The sequence below is a fragment of the Leishmania major genome, chromosome 31, assembly GCF_000002725.2.
Source record: "Leishmania major strain Friedlin complete genome, chromosome 31".
NCBI lineage: Eukaryota > Euglenozoa > Kinetoplastea > Trypanosomatida > Trypanosomatidae > Leishmania > Leishmania major.
In genome coordinates, this window is record NC_007272.2 from 1275616 (window position 1) to 1290958 (window position 15343).

Genomic DNA, 15343 nt, shown 5'->3' on the forward strand with positions numbered 1-15343 from the left:
CACCCATCATGAGGAAAACCAGCACTAGGGCAAGAGATCGACGACCACGTGCACCAGCAAGAGCCCCAGCATCACTAACCACAGAAAGAGAAGAGACATAGCCTACCGCAAGAAACTGCGCCAAAACAAAAAGGCACGACTCGATCACCCCCCCCACACCACCACCACCTGGCATCCAGTCTTCTCCCTCCTCACTCGAAGTCGTCCACCTCGAAGAGCGGCACGAGCTGCTTCACGCTGCACATGAGGTTTTCATCGACGCACAGGAAGGCCCCGTAGTTGTTGAACTCGCCACAGTAGTTGGGGGCCGAGAAAACGGTCAGAAGTTTTCGCTTCGCGAAGAACTTGTAGCCCTCTTCGGCAACCTGGTGCGCGCGGCAGATTAGGTCCAGGTCCAGCGCCTGAGTGATGTTCTCCACCACGTTCTCGCCAAACGTCCATGACACGCCGCGGTCGTTCTCGCCAAAGCCGATGATCGGGTCATCGGCGGGGTCCGACCAGAGCAGGTCGCAGATGAGACCGCTATCCGGCACGTCAGATGGACGCAGGATGCGACGGATTTGATCTAGGCTGTGCAGCTCTGGACTAAGGCCGCCGTGCATGCACAGAATGCGTCCGTTGATGAGACCAGCTACCGGCATGCAGTTGAAGGTGTCAGTAAAGAGCTTCCAGAGCTTTACGCTGTAGCGGCGCTTGCACTCGTCGAAGAAGCCGTAGATGCGATTGATGCTGCTGCTCTCATGGTTGCCACGGAGAAGGAAAAAGTTGTTGGGGAAGTTCAGCTTGTAGGCGAGCAGCAGACAAACGGTTTCTAGTGACTGCTCACCACGGTCAACGTAATCGCCGAGGAAGATGTAGTTACTATCCGGCGGGTAGCCGCCAAGCTCGAAGAGGCGCAGCAGGTCGTGATACTGTCCGTGTACATCACCACACACGTTCACCGGGGCCTCTATCTCAATCAGCATCGGCTGCGACATGAACAACTTTCGCGACTCCATCACGAGGTACACCACCTCTTCCTCCGTCATCTCCCCCGTCGCGAACTCCCGCGGGTCGGAAATGCTGCTACTGCTGAGGCCTCGAGTGCGACCGGTGCGATTGGCCGAATCTGCCTTGGGTGCCGCAGCCGCAACCGCAGCTGCCGTCTCTGCCTGGAAGGCCTGCAGCCGCGACTGCCTTGAAAAAGACGAGAGAGGGCTATTCGCATCTCGTTTCAGCGCGGCGGTGTTGTGGGCCGGGTTCAGCAGCAGCTTGCCGATAATGACCTCTGCCTTTGAAAGCCCAATCATTGTCTCGCAGCTCGACTAGAATTATGGCACCTATAAGCTTCTCAATGTTGCACGTGCACGAGTGCGACAACTCGCAGATCGCCACCAGCACTTTACCAAGAGAGACAAAAAATGAGATGTAGGCGATTACCAGCCACTTAACAAGGCTGACGGGGCCGATGCATGCACCGGGTGAGTGCGCATGCAGTGATGACGGCAGAGTGCAGCGTGGTAAAGCAGCCGAGCAGAAACAAGGCGGCGAAACAGAGGGTGTTGACGATCGTCAGCAGGGGAGTGCGCAAGGGAAGGGGAAGGGGTGGGGGCACAGGAAGGGACGCATGCTTTGTCGCGTCGATTTTTGGCATCTTCCTCCTCTCCGCAGCGACGTGCGCAGAAAAGTGCCACGGCAACGTACATCATTTGTTTGCCCTTCTATATACATGTACATATAGATATATGTATCTATATATGGATGTATGTATATGTAGATATATGTGTGTGTATGTGCAAATGTGCGAGACAGCCATGCAAAGGTCTGGCGGAGCTGGTGCTTCGTCGGAAAATTTGGCACAGTGTCCGCTCACCGCCGTGCACCCGTATCGCCCCTCCTCCTCCTCCACCCAGCTTCAGTGTGCACCCGTAAACCAAATACCAGTCCGCATCCAACAACGGAGCACGAGACGAGACGCAGAGGAAGGAGAAGGCATCATACGTAATCCGCTGAGAAAGGACCGCAACGGAGGGAGTGGCATACCACGACCTGCGTCAAAACAGGCGCCTCTCTCTCTCTCTTGCTGCAGCACCCTTTTCGTCCCTCCGCATCACTGCCCTTTGCCGCGCGTCGTCAGCGCCGTCCAGCGATTTCAAGAGGCGCGCGCGCACACGGAGGGGTGCCTGCGTTGCACAAGCATCTTTGTTGCCCCAAAGGCAGAGGACGCACACAACGATCACGCTCACCCTTTCTTCATTTTGCGCTACGCCTTGTCGACAGGGGTCCAGTTCTTTATGGAGATGCCTTCCACCACGTTTGAGCACCGGGCTCCGCGACCGACCAGCATCGCCGCGCATTCTATCACCCCTGACACCAGTGACGGGTAGGCGGGGTTGTGCTTGAGCATTGTGTACACGGACTCGTTTTTGAGGATCGGCAACGAGGCCACCTCCACGACGGAGCCGGCATGCGGCCCCACGGCACGCACACCCAACACTCGCTTCTCGCGGTCATTCGTCACGATCATCTTCACAAACCCGTCCTTCGCCCCCATCACGATGGGGCGCGTGAGGTGCTTGTACTCGAGCCTCGCCACAATGTAGCCAATGCCACTCGCACGGCACTGCTTCTCGCTTAGGCCAATGCTTGCCACCTCATCCTCCAGGAACATGTCGGTTGCAATGTTCGTGAGGGCGTTGTTGCTTACAGCCAGCTTGGGGGAGCAGCCAAACATGGTGTCCACAACTGCCTGGCCTGCCGTTTGGGCGGTGTTTACCGTCTTCTGCCTCCCTGTAGCGTCTCCAATGCAGTAGATGTGCTTGTACGGCTTGCAGCGGCCGTACTCGTCGCAGTCGAGCTGCCCGTTCTCAACTCGCATCTTCGTATTCTCCAGACCCAGCGCCCCAAGGTTGGGCTGGCGTCCCACCGCCACCATGGCGCGCTCGGCGTGGTAGGTCTCGATGTCTCCACTGAAGATGTCGCGCAACGAGTACCGGCAGTCCTCCTCGCCAGCCTCCAGGTCAAAGAGTCGGCAGCCCTGGTGAATGACAACGCCACGACGGATGAGGTGACGCTGCACATACGACGCGACGTCCTCGTCCTCCTTCGGCAGAATACGCGGGGCCTTGTCTACCAAGCGGACCTTGGTGCGTCCCAGCTTGGCGAACATCGACGCGACCTCGCACCCCATCGCCCCAGCGCCGATCACCACCATACTCGCTGGTATCGGCATCTCAAAGAGGCTAGTGGAGTTCAGGATGCGGTTGTGGTCGCACTTGGCAAAGGCGTGGCTGCGCGGGATTGCACCGGTCGCGATGACGACGTTGTCGGCTTGAAGAGAGCGATACTCGCCAGTGCCCTCCGTGTGAACGTCGATTTCGTTCGGATTGGCGAATGTTGCCTTACCCTCAATCAGCTGCACTCCCGATGCCTCCAAAAATGCGCGATACTCGCGCTCCTTCCCCGTGCACGTCTTCCGCAGCAGCTGCGTGATGCGCTCGCTGGGGATGCCGTCGACAATACTCTGCATCTCATCCGGCTTCACCAAGTCCCGCACAAACTCCGGGCCCGTCAGGGAGGCCGCGAAGTGGGCGATCTCATACATCATTTTAGACGGCACAGTGCCGCCCAAGTCCGCGCCACCGACACGGCCGCCCTCGACGATGCAGACCGATTTGCCGTAGCCGATGGCGCGCATGGCAGCCGCGATACCGCCGGGGCCGCCTCCGATGACGCAGAGGTCCACCCGAGGAAAGGCCCCAGCGCTGCGAAGCACCGGGAACGGCACATTACACTGAACAGAAGAGCGGAACAACATCTTCACTGCTGCAGAAACCGGGGAAAAAGGCAAGGATGGCGCGACGGCGCAGCGAGGCGGACAAGACGAGGACGGTAGCTCGTAACAGTAAGGATCCGAGGCGAATTGGCTGGCCCTGCTCCCTCCCCACCGCGGTGAGTCGCTTGGCGAAGGAAGGCAGAGCGGGTCCGAAAGCAACGGTGGCACCAGCTGTGTGTTTGGGCTGAGAGGGAGAAAGGGAAAGAGTGCGGTCAGTTCTAAAGGAGTGCGGGCGAGGCTTCTGAGGCCCCCATGGGCGTTTTCGCCTCGACCTGACGATTCTCTCCCACAGAGCATGAGGTCCCCTCCACGCTACGGGCGGCCGTGTCACCAGGCCCTGTCGCGTGCTGCAGTGCAGTGGTAGACACACACGGTATAGCAATGCGCGGATTCGGTCATTGGAGAGCATGGCCTCTGACTCGAGCGCTACCCACCCACACATTGCTTCACAGGTAGCGCCGTACTGCATCCTTCCGGGTGGCACGCAGGCTCCCTAACCAGGAGGTAGTGCGAGGGTTGTGTGAGATACGCTCGAGTCGTCTTGACGCCTTGCCTAATCATACGGATACTACAAGCATGTTCATGGCCGCAGGTGTGGTCCGATGCAACACCATCCACAACCTGGACGCCGACATCAGCAGCGATGAATAAATCTTACCTTCCGTCGACACCATAGGCACTTGGCCTTGTCACTACAGGAAGTTGTTTGACATTTTGGCAGCGTTATAGAGGGAGGCTGCTTGAAGCCCCCTCACAGATAGGGGGGGGGTACTGAGCCCTGAGACACCACGCGCTGAGAGGTGTGTGTCCTCTCGCCATCGGGGCGCATAGAGACACAGAAATAGCAACGATCGTGCCAACGAGGGAAGGCGAGGAGAGAGAAGGAGGTGAGGTGACGAAGGCTGCACGTGAGCGTTCGTGAATCAGTGGAAGTCTAGCGACATCGTGGAGAGCACAAGGCGTGAGGAGCTGCTGGTGGAACGATAAGGCTCGCTATGGCACGGTGTTCGTGAGGTGTGGACACGTGTGCGTGTGCATCTACGAATGGCTGCTGTCTACCTTGTCGACCATGAATTGCGTGCATAAAATCAAAGAAGGGGCGAAGAAGAGATGAAGAGCAGAACACAAGTGCAGTTCAGCGGCTCAAACGGTGTGCCGGTGGGGGGAGGGGGGCGCCTCCTTGAATCGCCACACAACGCGCACCGAGTGCTCGCACACCGCCGTTCTTGCAGAGAGGCGTCGACAATCTTGAAAGCGTCTTCTGATACGTGTCTACCTACTCATACAAAAGAGAGAGTTTTGGCATGCAGCCGGTAACTCCACATGCACGTGCCGTCGTTCACGTTTCGTTCCGATCGATTCAGCGAAGAAGGGGGTGGAGGGCGAACATACACCGCGCAATATACACACGCACACAGAACAGACGCCTCCTCCGCCAAGGGCACACATGCAGAAGCGAGAACTCTCGATGGCAACACAACAACAGAAGCCGAGCGGAGGCGCGACGGGTGGCTCTGCAGCAGCGTAGACGCACACGCAATCCGACCTGCCGTATAGAAAGGCTCAATGAGGCGGGGAGGACCGCAAGAGACGTGTCAAGGCATGCACAGACCTTGTGCGTGCATTTACCTCTCACCAGCAACACGCATACCTTACGGCGGCTAGTCCGCGCTGCACTGGCACTCAAGGCAGCCTCTTCACTAACCGAAGAAGGCGCCGGGGTTGTGGTTCCCGGAAGGAACACCGCCGTCGGTGTGGCGCGTCGCACCGCTGGCAGCCTCCACCGAAGCAGGTGATGCCCAACAGCGCTGCGCTAGTGAATCACCCAGCCGCTTTGCCTGGGACTGCTCTCGCCCGGAGCCGTCGCCTTTCCCTTGTACGCCACCCCCCTGCTCATGTCAGGTGGTGTCCACTTCGTCAGCTTGACACCGCGCGCCGGATCTGCATGTAGCTGTGCGGAGAGGTCTAGAATGGACCGCAGACACTCCTGGAAGGCCTGTGAGACGGCTGGATACGCGGTCAGGCGCCCGGCGAGGTCGAAGACGCCCTGACCGTTTTGAATGGCCAATGCGCCAATATCCACGAGTGTGCTCGCGTTCATGCCCAACGCCCGCACACCGAGGATGCGCCGCTCCGGGTCGTCGGCACAGATGATTTTCACGAAGCCCTTCGTGTTGGCAGCAGCCACGGCGCGGCTGACGACCTCGTAGCTGTACCGCGCAGCAATGTAGGCGATGCCCTTCTCCCGGCATTGCGACTCGTTATACCCGACGGAGGCGACGGCGCGGGTCAGGAAGGCAACGCTGGACATGGTCTCCGTCAAGTTCGGCACCACCTTTGGCTCCGTGCCGTAGATGTAGTCCACGGCGAGCTTCGCCTGGGCCTCGCCCATGCTGACGAGCTGCATGTGCGTAGCGGCGTCGCCAACGGCGAAGATGTGTGGCGTGCCAACGCACTGGCCAAACTCGTTCACGTGCAGCTGGCTGCCACGTGTCTTGAGAGTGGTGTTCTCGATACCGAGGCGGGAGTAGTCCGGCACCCGGCCGATCGAGATGAGGGCACGCTCCACCTGGAACGTTGTCAGTTTCCGCGTCGTGCGATCCATCACAGTGTACTGCACGCCAGACTGCGGCGCGGGGTCGGCCGGGTGCCGCGCCTTCGCCTCCTCCACCGTCTCTTCCCACGGCTGCATATCATAGAGGTCGGAGTTGTGGTGGACAACGATGCCAGCGCGGTCCATTCCACTCTCGATCATGCGAACAATGTCGGGGTCCTCCCGTGGCAGAATGTGCGGCGCCTTGTCGATGATGGAGACTTTCGTTTTGCCGAGGCGGCCGATGATGCTGGCAAACTCGCAGCCGATCACGCCAGCGCCCACGATCACCAAGCTCTTCGGCAGCGGGGCTCGCATGATGTGGTCGGAGGTCATCACCAACCGCCCGTCTGCTGCCACGTAAGGGTGCTTGCGTGGCTTCGATCCGGTGGCGACGATGAAATAGTCCGCCGTGATGCTGCGGAACTCCTTCGTCCGCTTGCTATGGCACTGGATCTCGTGGTTGCTGCTAAAGGTCGCTCTGCCAAGCACGAGTTCTACGTTCGGTGAGGCTTTGAGTGCGGCCTGGATCTGCTCCTCGCGGATGCGGCTCACTTGTTCCATTGACTGCCGCATCTTGACCTCGTCAATCTCGAGGTAGCGATCGAGGCTCTCGCCGTAGAGGCGCATGGCTGCATCGCCGCGCATCTTGGCCATGATAGCCGAGCACTCCCACATGGTCTTCGACTGCAATGCGCCGTCCCACAAGTCGTTGCCTCCAAGCCGCGCCTTCTCCACGACGCAGACGCGCTTGTTGTAATCGGCCGCCCGCAGTGCCGCCGCAATGCCAGCAGGGCCACCGCCGATGACGCACACGTCGAAGTGCGCCTTGTCCCGCGACGCAGCGGCCGAGTCGCGAGGGCGGGTGAGAGCGTACAGTGTGCGGCGCAGCATTACGACAGACGGAGAGTGGACTACTGCGGTGGAGGGTGTGTATGCGTGGGGGAGGGCCAGAAACGGAAGAACATGGAGAGTGAGAGGAAGTCAAGGCGGTGACACGCGGGCAAAGAGAAAGGGAAGCAAGAGGCAAGCAAGACGAGGACATTTTGGATGGTCCGGGGAGGTGAGCCCTAAACACAGGGGCGGTCGTAGTCCGCCGCGGCGGAGAGGGGCGACTTCGGCGCACACCATGGAGAGGCTGACGTGCTTGTCTTTTGCGTCCCCGCGGAGGGCATGTGTCGACGCCTCGGTGTACAGAGTGCGTGGTGCGGCGCGTGGTGGAATAGCCTAGAACACGAGAGGGCGGAGGAGGTGACAGTGCGTGCGTGAGCACTTACACTAGCGGGGCTCCGCCGAACCAGAGGAGAAGAACGACGAGCGTCCGTATAAACGTTGGCCTTCCTGTGGTTTGAGAGGTGCAGAGGAGACGCACGACGGAGTCGCAAAGTGCAGCAAGGGACAATGGCGTGAGTAGAGGTGCTGTGGAAACACGACTCTAGCGCGACCGACTTACGCCCGGCCACTGAAGGTGAGAAGCGATGCTTTCGTGTGATTCCTGCTGCTGCCGGAAAACACAACAACAACCCTCCTTCGGACTCTGCAAACGGCGTGCACTCGTACACAGGCTTCAACGTGCAGCTGCGGAGATGGAGAAGTAGTGGTCGGTACGTCGATGTAGATCACCTGTTGGTCTTCGCTAGTGCGCATGGCAGCGAGCCGAAGGGGATCCCGCGAGCACGTCCGTTATACGCACGTACACGAGCACATTCTACGCACAAGCCCCCCCCCCCCACACACCACCACCACCACTACAAGAGGTGTACTACAGCGGGGCGAACACCGAATAGCATCGATAGAGAGAGAGGGGGAGGAAAAACGCCAAGGTAAAGAGGGCCCATCAGCACCAAACAATACGAGCACACACGCACATCACGAAGTGCGAGAGCGGAGCGAAACGGGAGTGGGGAGGAGCCACACCCACGGGAACGCGTGCACACACGTCGTCCCACACACAAACACGGAGAAAGGGAGCGGAAAGGCTTACGCAGTCTCCACCTGAGAAGAGGCAAGAGACACAGCAAGGAGAGCAGCGCTGCGTGAGGCGTACGAGCGAGATCGGGAGTGAGCAGCAGCAGCAAGCGCTGTATCCTAGAGGTACGCAGAACAACAGAAGAAGACAGCAACACACACACACACACACACAACATGCACACAAGCATGTTGGTTCTTCTGTGAGTCGAAAGGGAGAAGAGTGGAGGGAGGGAGGGAGGGGGGTACGTGCTCTGCAGCATGCGAGTGCATGTAACACAAAAAAGCGAATGATGAACGATTTGCGGGCGGCCGCACATGCGTAGACACGTCCACACAAAGAGGAGCCATAGGTGAACGTGACGGACCATAGAGGGCATGGCCCATCTCGCGCATCACGCTCACGAGGCGCGTAACTAGTGAGCGCGTAAAACCGCTGCCGTATCACGAGGGACTCTCGCCCTTATGCCGCTTCGTGAGCTCTCTCGCGTGAGATGATCAACTCATTCACGCGTGGGGATGGGTAGAGGACCAGAAGCGCACGCAAGCGTGCGGACGGGCATCAAGCGGGTGGGGTGCGGCACACGCGAACCCGCTCCGCCAAAAGAAACCAGTTCTTCTGGGAGACAGACAACCGTAAACAACGACACCTCGGCTGTCATCAGACGGCATCACCACCAGGCCCAGTTCGCACACAGAAAGGGGCACACAGAAGGTTCCCGGACTCATCAACGCTGCTGCGCACTAAAAATACAAAGACGGACGCCGCAGCCGCAAGCAGCCCCTGAACAACGAAAAAGCAAACACTGCGAAGATATAGAAGGGGGAAAGAGAGGACGCTCACTGTCCATAGGAGGAGTCCGTAATTCTCACCTCAGGGTTCCAACGCGAAGAGAGGTCGACGCATAAATGTCGCACACGTAACGTGTTGCGTAGAGCACGATACGACAGCGGCGTACCTCGCCTTCTTAGTGTTCGGCGCCCCCTCCCCGCCTCTCCTTTTCCTTCATTCGGATGAAGAAAAGCTAAGAGTGCGTTGCGGCCGTCTGCTCGCATGGTCAGTGCGGGGACATCGAGACCCCTGAAAAAGAGATGCAGAACAGAGACAGAACTCAGCCTTGCGCCGCGCACACATGCAGATAGCGCAGTGAGAATGCCAACGACAAAAAGTAAAAAAAAAAATATGCACACAAACACGCACACGTACACGTATAAGCATACGCATACACACACTACACACATACGTACAATCCTCGCGCGAGCACACGCCACCACCACCACGCATGAAGCGAGGTAGCCGAGCCTCGAGCTGCAGATGGGAAGAGGACGGCAAACAAGAGAAAAAAAAACAACGAAATGAAACAAGCACAGCCGACAGAGACACGGACGCGGACAGCGGGCAGATCATCACAAGACGCGCGGTGCACAACACAAAGCACCACTCAACGGCGATATTCGGCGAACCAAGAGAAGGAGAAGAAAGGGGGTGAGGCGACACCCCAACGCGCATCCACCACAAGGCTCGACAAGAGGCAAAAGACGGAGCCGTTGCGCGCACGGGAGATGGACACACAACAGAACGCACAAAAACGTTGAGGCGGAGTGAAAAACGCCACACCCACCAAGAGAAAGCGAGAGATCCACACACGCGTGCAACGACGCACATCGACACCGCCACCGATATGTGAACGCATAACGCACATATACCGAGGAAGCACCGATACCACAGGGAGAAACACGAGGCACCCGAGCACCAACAGATGGGTCAACCGATTATGTTCCTCCCAGAGTCATTAGAAGAATGAACAAGTCATCGAATCGGCGCACATGCAAGCACAGCTCATCGGTCTCTGTGGACCTGCGGCATGCATCCTGCTTGAGGGCGGAACCGGTGATGTCTGTCGCGCGGGTGATCAGGGGGTGGTCCAGGTGAACGCCGGATGAGCTCCGAGAGGAGGTTGGCCAGCCCCGGGCCACGGCACTCTGAGACCCTGCACACACACACACCCTCCTGCCTGTGTGCCAGGCCTCTCTTTCAGTCGCTTCAGGCAGCGGCATGCCGTAATACGGTGCGGAGACTCTCCACATGGGTGTCCGGAGGACTCGATGCAGTCATTCGGGGCGCTCGCGTCGTGCCCCCGGCACCTGTGCCTCCTCAGCCCACCCATTCGGATCGAGGAGGTGCCGCACATTTCGCGCACATGCAGTGGGGGGCTGACCGGCATAGATCTCTTCGCGCCCTGTTCGGATGCGAGACGCCATGCCGGCTGTGCTCGACAGCGCCGGCGCACAGTACTCGCATTCTTGCATGCCGGGGCCTGTTCCAGTACGGCGCTGTTCTCTTGGCTAGGGAGGGGGCTCGCTGTCGTCATCTGCCGCTTCCGCCGATACCATGCAGGCGTGCCTCGATGGCTTGCCCGCATGCGCAGCGACAGACGAGACGTTGCTGTGAATCTGAGGCGGCACGGGGCACACTCCACCTTCCCCTGCATCCGCACGCCTTTGACAGGCGTGGGCGTGTCAAGCCGAGGGTATGCTGCATCGGAAGCGTCGCGGGGAGCAAGAATGACATAAAGAAAAACAGCAGAAGAGGACGCACAGCCAAACCTCCAGCCGCCACCGTTGATTTACATTGTATCGTCCAGTACGCCCACTCTCCGCCATACGACACATGTTCAGCCCCACGCCACCACCGGCCCTGCCACAGGCCCCGTCGCGTGGTGCGAAGCAGCCGTCGGCACACGCGTTACGGCAAACGCCCCGACGCAGCGCCCGCCGCGACCTGGCCGCTCACATCAGCAGCGAGGACTCGCTATGGCTTTCTCACATCGTGGATGAGGGACGCGGTCACCGCCAGTTGCGGCTCTGCACTCGCAGGGGTCGAGGGGGAGGGGTGTGAGGAGACTGCCTGGCGTCATGGGACAGAGTCGGGGGCAACGGACCTTGAGACGGCGCTGAGGTGTCGCCTGCCATTGAGGCCCACCAGCATCATGACGCCAATAAAAGACAGCGACACTGACCTGCTTCGTTGATGAGGAAGTAGCAGACGCATCGCGTCAGCAACGAAGAGAAAGAACGCAGAAGAATGGGAAGAAAGAAAAGTGAGAGTAGGGGTTGCAGGCGGAGTTCCCTATACAGTAACGTTCAGAACCTCTACCCACCTCTCCACGCAGGCTGAGAAACGAAGTCGGTGTGGCATCAACGGTGGTAGGAATAGGGCGGCAGGAAGATGTGCACAAAAGCGGTGCCCGCGTGACATCAGTGCTGTTGCCCCTCCTCCCATGACTTCCGTGAGCACATAAATGAACGATAAAAAATATCTCAAATTGTAGTCAACGGAAGAGGAGAGGCGTTCCTAAGAGTGCCGCGCGAGCGAGGTGCTCTATAGAACCCAGAAAACGTCGTTGCGAGGCACGCACGCAGAATGAATGGGGGAAAAACGAAAAGTAAATGCGACAAGGAAGCGGTCAGATCGTGTAGCGCCGCTAGCACAACGCCTTTCTTCAGAAGGAGCTACTGGCTAGTAGTCGGATTCTTCGGATCGGGCGCAGGCGCCCGCGCGCCGCGCATAGTTTCCGTAGAACCGCTGTCGGAGGTCGCAGAGCATGACATGGAGCCCTTGCTTTCTACTATCATCTTCACTGCCTTGGGTACAGAGAGCATGGCATCGCTTATCCTCTCCGCAGTGCGGAGTGCACGTGCGTTAATGTCAGCGGAGCTCAATCGGCCTCCATGCCGACTAGGGCTGTTGCTGCATACACTACCGGCCCCATCGGAGCGCTGTAGGCGCATCATGGTTCGCCGTACACTGGCAATGATTTGTTCGTTGTCTCTACCGCTGTCCTCATCACGGCTGGATCGATGCAGCCCAGAACTGCTGGGACAGTGTGGCAGCCCCACATCAAAGCTGGGTCGTCGCTCCGAGAGGAGCCTGTCTTGCTCGCCCTTCCGGCGACGACTGACGCGACGAAGCCCGGATGAAACTGAGTCTTGCCAGGGTAGGCTAGCGGGGCACTGAGGTGCCCACAGGCCGCCGACTCCGCTTGTGTTCGCACTCGGTCTCAGAAGAATGCTCTTCGGTGATTGGGAGGCACGGGAGGTGGCAGTGAGCAGTGGAGCTGCCGGCGGCATCTCCCCGCTTCCGCCGTTGTCATAGAAGACACCGGATTGGTCATTGTTGTCACTGAAGCAGAAGTATGTCAGGTCATTGAAGAAGCCGTTGTTATGTGACGGACTCGAAGGTGGGCCCTCGACGGAAGGCCACGGAGAGGGCGTTTCGCGAGACACCGACGCCGCTGTGGGCGCCGGACTGCAAAATTTTGCGTCCGTTTTCTTCTTTGGAGATCCACCATCTGCCCCGGCATTTTCTGCGATCAGCGAGCGTGGTACTCGTTGGCGGTTGCCCTGAGAGGTGGGGGTGCCCGTCGATGTCCCTGCGCCGTCTGAGGTCTCCTTCAGCCTATCCTGGTCTCCTTGGTGGCTCACTTCGTTCGATCCTGTCCCCTGCGGCTTGGCAGCCTTCCCGTCGCTGCCCAAGAAACAGACACTGCCACGGCTAGGCACAAGCGTCGTCTGCGGCCCTGAGCTCTGTGACGAGCTCCAGTGTTCGATGCTCGGAGGGCGATTCTGTGCCAGCGGCGATCTGCTGTTGGTCCAGCCGCTGCTACGCCGCAAAATACTACTCGGCTGCAGCGCATCAGCTGGGCCGTCGATACTACGAGTGTGGTCCGCCACACCATTGGTGATGGTGTGCATATCTGTGACACTGAGAGAGCCCGGCTTGCCTGTACGAGTACCCCGCAGAGACAAGGGACTCGTGTTGCTGCTGTGTGCCGCTGATGTGCAGTTAAACGTGCGACTCGCGACATCCGACCCATGTTGGAAGCTGGCGTCAAAGATGGAATCTGTTGCCAGGGCCCCCGTCTTGGGTGAGGCACCGCGATGCGCTGAGTCGTCCCTGCCAGCAAACGTGCGCGTGCCGGGGGCCCATCCCGGGCTGCCGCAGCCCTCAATTATCGTGCTTCTCGATAAGCTAGAGCAACGCCCATTTACCTCTCTCTCATTTACGGGAGAGGGGTCGGCAGGTGCAGGCTGGCAGGTGCTTTTCGTGTCGTGCGGCTCCACCAGCAGCGGCATCTTGGGCGCAGAGGCAGAGGCGGGTCCCTCCGTCGGCACCGCCTCCAGCTTTTCCAGTTGCTCTGCATGCAGTGCAGTCGTCGACTTCGGATGGCACAAGCCAACCCCCATTGTTACGGCAGTAGAGGCGAACTATAGTAAAGGGAAAGCAGCAAAAAAAAGAAAGAGACGGTGTCACGTGCGAAGCACGGCACAACTGGTAACGCAGAGGAGCTGATGCGCAGGTGTCCTGTGACCCTCACGGGGAGGGGGGGAGGGGGCAGTGACACCTGCAGGGCTGGTGCGAACCTAAAAGAAAAAAGGGGGTTGGCAAGCGCCTATACCAGGCGGTAACAATACTTGTGAACGAGTAAGAAGGACGTAACGGAGAGATACAGAACGCAAGAAAAAGAAACGAAATAATCTCAGCCGCAGTACAAGGAGGGGGGAGGAAGGAAGGGCAAGCAGACAGGTACCGTATGATGTAGCACTGTACAAGAGCGGGCCGATGCTTCAGCTTTCGCAGACAAGCGAGGGAGCGGGCCGTTGAGGGGAGCAGTAAAATCGCGTCGCGTGCGTATGCTTTCGACCTTTTCGTTTTGGTGTAGATGTCGGCGTTCAAGCCGGCTAATGCCTCGCGCCCTCCTCCACCCTGATTATCTGCGCGCAAGATGAGTGGTCGTTTGTGTTGTCGGCGAGAGGGTGCAAGGGTGGTGGGGGGGGGGGGGGCTTCTCCCATGTCAGCAGCGTGCAAAAGCGGATCTACGCCCCCGCATACACGCCACAGACGACAAAGAGGAGCTTCGTTGGGGCTGTAAGTCCCTCACATGGTGGTCGTACTCGTCCTAGGGGTGCCTCCCACAGAACGAAGCACACAGCGGGCACGGGCAATACCCACTGCGCTACGTGCGCTCGCCAATCAACTCCCCGCGGCACCACAAAAAGATGGGAACGCGCACACACACACACACACACACACACACACACACACAGCGCCAAGGCGAATACGAAGCACAGAAAAGAAACAGCGACCTCCCGCGAGGGTGTCCCGGCGTCAACACGAGGAGAGACGGCTGTACCGGTGGTTATAAGATGTTGAGGGTCAGGGGTGACAGCTTCGCCGTAACAGCAAAAAAGAAAACGGAAAATGCACAACCACCTTCTACAGACGAATACAGGATGATGTCGGTGAGCTACTGTGTGTATGCGGGCGTGGTTGGGTCACTGCACGTAAATGTCATGGCACGCTTTATTTTAGGGTAGCGCGTTTGTGGAAGTTGACATGACGGCGAAAGAGTGGGAGGGAGGGAGGGAGGGAGAGAGGGGGTGCAAAGGCAGGAAGAAGGAAGGGCAGTAGATGCGAGGGGAAGGAGAGAAGGGTGGGGCACCCCCAGCACAGGAAGCTTGCCTTCATTGTGACGGCTCGTTGGTGAGCAGTGAACGAGGAGCCAGATTCAGTCAGCAGAATCCTCTATGTCTGTGTGCTCATGCGCCAGTGACACCACGTGTCTATGGGCGTCAAACCCCACCGGGAGGTCTTCTGCCATGCTCCTTGTGTGCGTGTGTGTGTGAGCATGGCGCTGCCGCATCGGCAGCCGTCGATTTCTCGGCTCTTCATCGAAAAGAACGACGGGGCTAAATTAATGGTTCTTTCGTAGAAGCCGGAGACGAAATCCGCTACGTTGTTAGCGGTGAGCGAAACGCACGTGAGATGGTTCAGCCTGCAGGAAAGGGGAAGAGGGAGAGGAAGGCGCTCCAACGATCTCACCTTCGCAAGATACGGGACGAGAGTTCTTGAGTACCGAGGAGAGAAGAAAGCAAGTCCGGGGCTGGACGGAGGGAGGGGGGAGCAG

At 58.9% G+C, this 15343-nt stretch overlaps 4 protein-coding genes across 4 annotated transcripts; all 4 read right to left on the reverse strand.

Annotated features, from left to right (window-relative positions):
- Positions 1 to 191: 191 nt before the first annotated feature.
- Positions 192 to 1289, reverse strand: LMJF_31_2630 (putative serine/threonine protein phosphatase pp1(5.9); the record flags this gene model as incomplete). The annotated part of the gene is made up of 1 exon (XM_001685198.1): positions 192 to 1289. The coding sequence occupies one exon, from the start codon at positions 1287 to 1289 to the stop codon at positions 192 to 194; it is 1098 nt and encodes a 365-aa protein (XP_001685250.1).
- Positions 1290 to 2242: 953 nt separating this feature from the next.
- On the reverse strand, positions 2243 to 4111 carry LMJF_31_2640 (2-oxoglutarate dehydrogenase, e3 component,lipoamidedehydrogenase-like protein; the record flags this gene model as incomplete). The annotated part of the gene is made up of 1 exon (XM_001685199.1): positions 2243 to 4111. One exon carries the CDS (start codon positions 4109 to 4111, stop codon positions 2243 to 2245), a length of 1869 nt encoding a protein of 622 aa, XP_001685251.1.
- A 1516-nt stretch (positions 4112 to 5627) lies between these two features.
- On the reverse strand, positions 5628 to 7301 carry LMJF_31_2650 (acetoin dehydrogenase e3 component-like protein; the record flags this gene model as incomplete). Its single annotated transcript, XM_001685200.1, has 1 exon — positions 5628 to 7301. One exon carries the CDS (start codon positions 7299 to 7301, stop codon positions 5628 to 5630), a length of 1674 nt encoding a protein of 557 aa, XP_001685252.1.
- Positions 7302 to 11888: 4587 nt separating this feature from the next.
- Positions 11889 to 13622, reverse strand: LMJF_31_2655 (hypothetical protein; the record flags this gene model as incomplete). The annotated part of the gene is made up of 1 exon (XM_001685201.1): positions 11889 to 13622. The coding sequence occupies one exon, from the start codon at positions 13620 to 13622 to the stop codon at positions 11889 to 11891; it is 1734 nt and encodes a 577-aa protein (XP_001685253.1).
- Between the last annotated feature and the right edge of the window lie 1721 nt (positions 13623 to 15343).